At 34.3% G+C, this 9,377-nt stretch overlaps 2 protein-coding genes across 5 annotated transcripts; one reads left to right on the forward strand and one right to left on the reverse strand.

The window, feature by feature from the left end:
• Positions 1 to 408: 408 nt before the first annotated feature.
• LOC132626039 (metal-nicotianamine transporter YSL3-like) lies at positions 409 to 5,272 on the forward strand. 4 transcript variants are annotated; one of them, XM_060340756.1, is made up of 9 exons: positions 409 to 557; positions 713 to 771; positions 1,393 to 1,738; positions 2,207 to 2,382; positions 2,834 to 2,931; positions 3,005 to 3,139; positions 3,228 to 3,417; positions 3,570 to 3,684; positions 3,988 to 5,272. In XM_060340756.1, the coding sequence occupies exons 3-9, from the start codon at positions 1,408 to 1,410 to the stop codon at positions 4,947 to 4,949; spliced, it is 2,007 nt and encodes a 668-aa protein (XP_060196739.1). In that variant the 5' UTR covers positions 409 to 557; positions 713 to 771; positions 1,393 to 1,407; the 3' UTR covers positions 4,950 to 5,272. The 4 variants fall into 4 exon arrangements, with proteins under 4 accessions (XP_060196739.1, XP_060196740.1, XP_060196741.1 ...); XM_060340757.1 differs by having other exon boundaries at positions 426 to 557; positions 720 to 771; XM_060340758.1 differs by lacking the exon at positions 409 to 557 and having other exon boundaries at positions 564 to 771; positions 4,021 to 5,272.
• A 441-nt stretch (positions 5,273 to 5,713) lies between these two features.
• Positions 5,714 to 8,801, reverse strand: LOC132626040 (probable rRNA-processing protein EBP2 homolog). Its single transcript, XM_060340760.1, has 2 exons — positions 8,667 to 8,801; positions 5,714 to 6,804 (listed from the first exon to the last, which is right to left on the reverse strand). Exon 2 carries the CDS (start codon positions 6,788 to 6,790, stop codon positions 5,888 to 5,890), a length of 903 nt encoding a protein of 300 aa, XP_060196743.1. The 5' UTR covers positions 6,791 to 6,804; positions 8,667 to 8,801; the 3' UTR covers positions 5,714 to 5,887.
• Positions 8,802 to 9,377: the final 576 nt, after the last annotated feature.

The raw sequence follows: 9,377 nt of genomic DNA on the forward strand, positions 1-9,377 counted from the left end.
ATCAATTCATGTGATACACATTTTTTTTTAGTCAATCTCAAAAGAATAATACATATCAATGAGAAATTATTTAACTAAATACTTTTCTTTTTATTCTTAATGAAATGTTTCACAGCGACACAAATATATATAACTTGTTTTATACCACAAGTTTAAAAAAAAAAAAAATCTTTTTTAAAATTCATGCTTAGTCAAATTATATCACACAAACTGAGACATAAAAATTACTTTAATTTCTTAAATTTCATGTTTAAGTCAAATTAAGATAAACGAGCTGAAACTTAAGTAAGCACAAAGTCAACTAGAATAGTAGTAACATGTCTAAACCCCTCCATCTGTTTTGTACTGCAAGAAGCTAACTATTGTGGTTTGTACTACTCGTGCAGTACATGCCATTGCCCATTGGTCTAAGCTATTTGGTCTATATTGTTCACTCAACTATTCCTAGCTTCCCCACATTCTCTGGTTGAGATTTTGATTTTGCAAAAAGACAAAAAAAAATCTCTCTTTACATATATAAATTGAGATTGGTGGACTGAGAATCCTGCTTTTTCTTGGTAAATTCTTGTAGTACAGAATCTTTGATCACTTAACTTTATGAATCAAATTTTTTTTTTTTGATGACGATATATTCTTTTTGGGTCTGCATAAAAAGCTGTAAAGATTCAATCTTTTTGAGCTTTTTATATTGTTAATTGATTTGGTTGAGAAGTTTGAAGGTACTATTCAAGAAGAGGAAGGCAATCAACTTTTAAGCTTCAAGAAGAAGAGGTAATATTCAGTTAATTCTCATGTGATTTTCTAAGCCATACATATTACTGTTGGATTGAATTCTTTTTATAAGTAGCTAGTGCTAATCTATGAGACTGAAAATGAATGAGCGAAAATGACAAAAATGGTCCCTTATGTTTGAGGATAGGTTCAAAATAGTCTCTTTAAGTATACACTTAGCAGTTTTGGTACTTTAAGTTTGTCAAAGTTAACACTTTTAGTCTTCGTCAAATATTTACCGAACATTGTCTCTTAGATATGACGGGAAACTATGAGAAAAAAAAATTAGCGAGAACTCACATTTAGAGCTATAATTTTTGTAGTTTCTGCTATTTTTCTCGTATTTTTTTAGCATTTAGTGTAGTTTTTTTTTCCTATTGCATATTTTAGGATTTGATCAGACTTTGTTGATGTTTATAGTTTAATATTTTTTTCCACAGTTTTTGTCATATCTAACCGACTAAATTCGATAAATATTTGATGAAGACTAAAAGTGTTAACTTTGACAAACTTAAAGGACCAAAACTATTAAGTGCATACTTGAAGGACTGTTTTTTCATTTTTGTCATTTTTACTAATCCCAGCATTACTAATACTAACCTTGAGACTGAAAATGAACAGGGGATAATTAGTAGAATGAGAAACATGGACAAGGAAGAAGAAAGGGAAGACAATATGGAAGAAGAAGTGAAGAGAATTCCTCCATGGACTAAACATATTACAATTAGAGGAATTGTAGCAAGTTTACTTATTGGAATCATTTACAGTGTGATAGTAATGAAGTTGAATCTCACTACTGGGCTAGTCCCTAATCTCAATGTCTCAGCTGCACTTCTTGCCTATGTATTCATCAAATCATGGACTAAGCTTCTTCAAAAGGCCAATTTTGTTTCAACTCCATTCACTAGACAGGAAAATACTATTATTCAGACGTGTGCAGTTGCATGCTATAGTATTTCTGTTGGAGGTATTTCTACTGTTGGTTCTTTTACTTTGGTTATCTTTACTATTTTATTGTCCATATTTTTCTGTTTTAGTATTTTCGTCATAGATTTTTGGTTCTGAAAACCGTTTTCTTGAGCCGAGGGTCTATCGGAAACAATATTTTTACCCCACAAAGGTAGGGATAAGGACTGTGTACACCTCATTCTCCCCGGACCCCACTTGTGAGCAATGGCGAAGTCAGAAATTTCACTAAGGGTGTTCAAGATTTGTAAATGTTTATAAGAAATATTTTCTTGACATATATATGCAGTAATATTTTTATATACACAGTAATATTTTCGACAAAGGGTGTTCAACTGACCACCTTTCAGTCTATATTAGCTACACCATTGCTTGTGGGATCACACTGGGTATATTGTTGTTGCTGTAAACTACTCTCTCTTTCTAGTCCATTTGCACTTTGCTTGAGTTTTTTTTAATGTTTAATTAGGTGGCTTTGGATCTTATCTTTTGGGATTGAACAAGAAAACATATGAGCAGTCAGGGGCTGATACACAAAAAGGTAATATACCAGGGAGCTACAAGGAACCTGGTCTTGATTGGATGATTGGTTTCCTATTTGTTGTTAGCTTTGTTGGGCTGTTAGCTTTAGTTCCACTTAGAAAGGTATGTTCACTTCTTCTACTACCCTTCCTTGAGTTATTGATGTTTGTGAATTCAATGAACCATGATAAGGTGGTTTTCTATATACTTCCTTCGTCTCAAATTATTGTCGTGGTTTTTAAAAATAGTTGTCTCAAATTGTTTGTCATTTTAGAAGTTCAAGGAAAAATTAATTATTTTTTCCATTTTAGCCTTAGTAGTAATTGCTCGAAGACTACAAACACCTCAATAGAGTAAATATTTAATGAAGGGAGATTATATCTTAAGACATAAATAAGGGTAAAATAGTCAAAAATCCCTCCGAATGAATTTTTCTTAAGGGGCGTGTACAAGAGAATCACGACAGATAATTTGAGACGGAGGGAGTACAATTTTCCACTTGCAGATTCTCAGTGCTAGTTGCTGCCTTGACTAACTCTCTTGAGCATTTATTTATTTATTGATTTTTCTGCAGATCATGATAATTGACTATAAATTAACTTATCCCAGTGGAACTGCAACTGCTGTTCTTATTAATGGATTTCATACACCTAAGGGAGACAAAATGGCTAAGTATGCATGCATTGATCAATGTAGAATTGCGAAATTAGCTGAAATATGGAAATGAAAGCTTTAAATTTTTCAGGAAACAAGTCAATGGGTTCCTGAAATTCTTCTCGCTTAGTTTCATATGGAGTTTCTTTCAGTGGTTCTATTCCGGTGGAGATCAATGTGGATTTGTAAACTTCCCCACGTTAGGACTAAAAGCTTGGAAACAGTCGTATGTACTATTTTTTTTCAAGCTGGACTGATCTTTGAATGATTTCTCCATCTTATTTAATAATATAACGCAATTTTTTATTTTGCAGATTTTACTTTGATTTCAGCATGACTTACGTTGGAGCTGGAATGATTTGCTCCCACCTTGTGAACTTGTCTTTGCTTCTTGGAGCTGTTCTTTCTTGGGGAATCATGTGGCCTCTAATTAGTGATCGCAAAGGAGCTTGGTTCCCTTCAACTTTACCGGAGAGCAGCATGAGGAGCCTTAATGGTTACAAGGTTTGTAGAAATGAGATCAAATAGTCGTAATCTCTAAAGTCTTCAAGTAGTGAGTAGGGATGGAAATTGAAGAAGCACCTAATACTTTTGCTCATTACTTCACCTTGAAGCATTGTTGTTACCATTTTGTCAGCTTTACTCCTTATATGCAGGTTTTTATCTCCATTGCTCTTATCCTGGGAGATGGCCTGTATAATTTTCTCAGAACACTTTTTTTCACTGGTAGAAGCATATATGCATCACTGAACAAAAAGAACCCCGCATCATGTAAGTTGAAACTATTATACTATATTACTATGGCTCTCCTTCTATTACTACTACTGTTGTTTCTTTTACTTTGGTTATATGTACTATTTTTACTGTTGATATTTTCTTTCTTCAATATCGACAAAGCTCATTTACTCTTGATTTTTTAAAAAAAAACACTGTTCAGCAAAACGATTTCTTGAGCTGAGAGTCTATCGGAAACAACATCTCTACCCTACAAAGGTAGGAGTAAGGTCTGTGTACACCCACTCCCCAGACCTCACTCGTGGGACCTCACTGTGTATGTTATTGTTGTTGTCTTAGCTAACAGGATGATGGACAAAACTTTTTCTCCAGCAGGTTCAGATAACAAGAATCAGCCGCTTGATGAGCTCCAGAGAAATGAAGTATTCATTAGAGAGAGCATTCCGTTATGGGTAGCTTGTGTTGGGTACATGGTTTTCTCTGTAATCTCCATCATTGTCATCCCAATTATGTTCCCTGCACTGAAGTGGTATTACGTGCTCGTTGCCTACACTCTTGCACCATCTTTGAGCTTCTGTAATGCCTATGGTGCTGGTCTAACTGACATGAACATGGCATACAATTACGGGAAAGTGGCTCTCTTTGTGCTTGCTGCATTATCTGGTAACGACAATGGGGTAGTTGCTGGACTTATCGGATGTGGACTTATCAAATCCATAGTTTCTATATCCTCTGATCTGATGCATGATTTCAAGACGGGCCACCTCACCCTTACTTCCCCTCGTTCAATGCTTCTTAGCCAAGCCATTGGGACCGCCATTGGTTGTGTGATAGCACCTCTCACATTTTTCCTCTTCTATAAGGCTTTTGATATAGGGAACCCCGACGGGGAGTACAAAGCTCCTTATGCTCTAATCTATCGGAACATGGCGATCCTAGGTGTTGAAGGTTTCTCTGCTTTGCCCCAACATTGCTTGCAGCTATGTTATGGTTTTTTCGCCTTTGCCATAGTTGCCAACTTGGTGAGAGACATAGCCCCAGAAAGAGTCGGGAAATGGGTTCCTCTCCCAATGGCTATGGCTGTTCCTTTCCTCGTTGGCGCCTACTTTGCAATTGATATGTGTGTGGGCAGTTTGGTTGTATACCTATTCCACAGGTTCAACAGCAACAAGGCCAGTTTGATGATACCTGCAGTTGCTTCAGGATTGATTTGTGGGGATGGATTATGGATTCTTCCTTCATCAATACTCGCTTTAGCCAAGGTTAAGCCTCCTATTTGCATGAATTTTTTGGCCTCGTGAAACTTTTCTGATGCCTGAAACAAAGATGCTGAAGAGGGTCGATTTCTGAGAAAGTCTGAGATAATAACTATTTTAGTTGAATGACTATCTAAGAAATCAACTCATGTTGAAGAGTAATACAAGGTGATAGTTAAGCGGTCTACTTCTAGAGTGTGACTAAAACAAGAGTTTTGTCACAATTGGGAAGAATGATTAGCTTGGTATAGAAAGAAAAATGGAATAAATACATTCAGATTAAAATGTAATTTTAGGACTGTATTCTTAAATATATGCAGCTATAGTGTATGATATGCATTCAGTATTATAAGGATATGCTTTGGTGATATTTTTGAGTATTAAAGGTTGACAACAATGTCTAATTCTTTATAAAAGTCAGGATAAATATATGCTTAGGAAGAAGCCATTTTACACCTAATGCAATACCAAAACCTTGAAAGCCAATTCATTTATGCTAAATTATTGTACAAGAGTTGGGAATTGGCAAGGTTGAAGAACCCATTATAGTCGGATGCGGATTCAAGAGTTGATGTTTATGAATAGCCACAATAATCTCAAATTAGTTATACAATAATAACTGGAGATATTTAATGATTTTTCATTTTCTTTTTTGATTTCCCACCCAACCGATAAAAAAGAAGTATGATATGACCAAAATGTCATGGTTTCATCAACTTATAGCCAGAACTTGACTATCCAAAGGAAAAGTTACACTTCAATATAGTAGATATTGTGAAATAAAGAACACAAGCCAAGAAATCATGCAGTTTCAACGCCAAGAAAAATGATCATCAATTTGCAAAAACCTTTATGATACGAGACATTTAATTCATTCTGTTTGATAGGTAAAGCTCTCAAATAAATACTAATTTCATCCGCATAACAAAGCAATAACTTTAGTCTAGTACAACAAAAACCAGCAAGTAATAAGCAAGAAACAATCATCTCTTCACCCGTTTGTTTTTTGCAAAACGTTCACCCTTGTGGCTTCCTCCGAAATCATTGGTAGTCTCAGCAGTGTTCTGCTTCTTCAACCCTTTTCTCCCACCAAATCCAAACTTGGAGTCCTTGAATTCCCGGCTTTTCCTCTTTTTGTCAAAACCCTTCCCTCCTTTCCCACCAAAGTTCGCCCTCCCCCCTGAACGATCTCCAGGAGATACACCAGGTCTCTTATGATTCGATCTCTGAAAGGGTTTATTAACGTCTCCTCCATCAAAAGCCAAATCTAGCCCGCCAGCATCCTCTTTATCGAATCCGCTTTGCTGCCTTTGCTTCCTCCACTTTTTAACCGACTCAATCTCCTGCTTCTTCTGCTTAGTTCTTTCTTTCATCTTCTGTGCTTGTATATCCTTGGCGAGTTTCTTGTTATCTCTCGCCTTCCTTCTCTCTTCGGACTCCTCAATTCTTCTCTTCTCAGCCAAGAGTCGGCCCTTAACTTTTTCCATGTGAGTGTCGGTTTTCACCATTTCCGCATAATAATCAGCAGGCCTTAGGAATGGTTCGCCGGTTGACTGAAAGTTGATGTACGCTTGGCGTATGCCTTCTAACCCTTGCATGTAGAAAGCATGTTCCCTCACCAGATCATCATTCACGTCCACCTGTTCTTGCTCCTCCCTATCAATATTAAGCCTGTGAGTCCAATCCAAATTGTTAGGCCAACTGATATCATTCAGCCTTTCAAGCAAACCGTCCTTGTTATATACAGCGGTCTTTGAAGGTTCAGCCAACTTTACAACTTGCTGATCTTCTTCTTCTTCCCCCGATCCAGATTCGGAATCGGTTTCTGGGTCAAAATCCTCATCATTCTCTGGATTCATCATGGCTAATTCATTCTTAACCATCATACAACTCAGACTTTCTGATAACAATAGAGAAAAGATAATATTAGAGTTATCGACTAACTAGCTCAAATTACCTGTCACAGGCTCAAATAAAGGAGATTGATCCGGGAAGGTTGAAATCAAACATAAAACTATCAACAACCAAGTTCACTATTTATGAAAAGGGTATAATTTGTTACCTATTGTTTACCCACTAAAGATCAAGAATGCTCAAGTAAATGAATGGAAGTTATAACTTTCAACACGGGAAATAAACACTAACAATACAACAACAAAAAATTAAGGTTTCCTTAATTCCAGCCACCAAAAATTACGGGAGAAAAAAGAGAAAGAACTTGCAAACCCATATCAGTGTTTGTCAAAGGCGCGCTTTAAGCCCTGAAGCGACGCTCAAAACATGTTGAGCGCTTCACCTCACTTTATTTGCGCTTCAGTGTCATCAACAAGGCTCTAAGATATACTTTCCTTGACAATGAGCCTCTCTTGAAGAGGTGACACTAGATAATTGATATTTCACTTTATCGTAATGTTTTTACAATTTCTTTGTCCATATATTTATTGTTCATGCTTATTATTAGTAGTCTTGGACTAAACATATGTATATTTGTATTTATTCATCATTATGCCTTTTTTTTTTAAAGCCCACACTTTATTTGCGCAAAGCCCCTGCTGACCTTAGAGCTTTTTTGCGCTTTTCGCTTTTAATAACACTGACCCATATCTTTTTTTATTCTTTTTCTATTCATTCTATCTCTGTAACCACCATTTAGTCACTAGAATGCTTCAGTAAACGATTGAAATTTTACAACTTTAAATCCAGGAACTGAACACTAATGGTACAACAATAATTGAACTTCACAAATTTCAACTGATGAACTGAACTCTAACAATACACCAAACAAAACTTACATTTTTTGTGTGATATGTAACAAAAGCTTATCTTTTTAACAAACCCATACCTTTTCTTTGTTTCTTTTTTCCTTTTCTCTCCATATTTGTAACGCATTGTTTAAACATTACAATGATGCTCAAGTAAATGATTGAAATTTACAACTCTCAATCCAGGAACTGAACACTAACAAAACACCAAACAAAATCTGAACTTCACAAATTTCAACCGAGGAACCAAACTCTAACAATACACCAAACAAAACTTACATATTTCTTTTTGCGATATGTAACAAAAACTTGGATTTTTAACAGACCCATATATTTTCTTTGTTTCATTTTCCTTTTTTCAATCCATATTTGTAACCCCAATTGTTTACACAACTTTCAATTCAGGAACTGAACACTAACAATACAACAACAAAAAATTAAGTTGACAAATTTAAGCTAGGGAACTGAACACTAAAAATATAACCAAAAAAAAAAAAACTTTTTTTCCTTGGACGAGTAACAAAACCTTATCTTTTCTTTGTTTCTATTTCCTTTTTTCACTCTATGTTAGCTAAGATCATTCTATTTCAAGCCATTATCAGCAGACAAGAGAATAACAGTACAAATTAAGCAGTAAAAATTACTAAAAAACAAAAGAAATTATATATATATATATAATTGAAATGAACACTAACAATACAAAAACAAAAATTGAATTTTACAAATTACAACACAAAATTTATCTTTTTTTCTTTGATATAAGTAACAAAAACTTATCTTTTTAACAAACCCATATCTTTTCTTTGTTTCTTTTTTTTTTTTCACTCCATATTAGCTAAGATTATTCTATATCAAGCCATTATCCCCAAACAAGCTTATAACAGTGCAAATTAAGCAGTAAAAATCACCCAAAAAAAACACAAAAAATAATATAATTGAAGTTATTGTAATAATATCCACGAAAAATAACTGGAAAGTAAAAGAGAAAGAAAGAACTTACAAAAAATTGAAGAATTCGTAAGAGACTAGCGAGAATTCTGGGATTTTGGAAAAGGGGTTTAGGGTTTAGACTTAAATATAAATATTGGGCTGAAATTTATTGGATTTTGGGCCTAAAAATATAGTAAACGGGCTTGAAAGTATTTGGGCTTATACGTTCAAATTCGAAGTCTTTAATTATTGTCCATCATATATGTGGTTTTTACTTTTTTCCCCTTGCTGCTCATCTATATTATATTACAAGTGTGAAGGGTTTTAGAAATATTGATAATAAATAATATAGTCATTTACTAATTAGGTAGAAATCCTAATATTTAATACTTTAAAATCAATTAAAACTTACCTTATTAAAAATAATTAAAAAACATCTTATTAAATCATCCCTTATTTGACATAGGTAGAAACCCTAATATTTAACACTTTGAAATTAATTAAAACTTACCATGTATAAAATTCTCCACCGCCTATTGCTCTTCTATATATAGAGTTCATTGGCATATTGCATTCTCATGTTAGTTAGTGACGCATGGTCCTAATGTCTTCTTCCTTTTTGTATATATATTTCTTCTTATTCTTATATGCGTAGGATGCTTATTCATTTATGCATATGATCAAATTAATTGAATATAAGATGCAACTTTATTTCTTTGGGTTTCGATTTAATTAGTTTTTTCCTTGTAATGTGATTTATTAAAGTTGTTAATTGTTCTTT

The sequence above is a fragment of the Lycium barbarum genome, chromosome 2 (assembly GCF_019175385.1).
Source record: "Lycium barbarum isolate Lr01 chromosome 2, ASM1917538v2, whole genome shotgun sequence".
NCBI lineage: Eukaryota > Viridiplantae > Streptophyta > Magnoliopsida > Solanales > Solanaceae > Lycium > Lycium barbarum.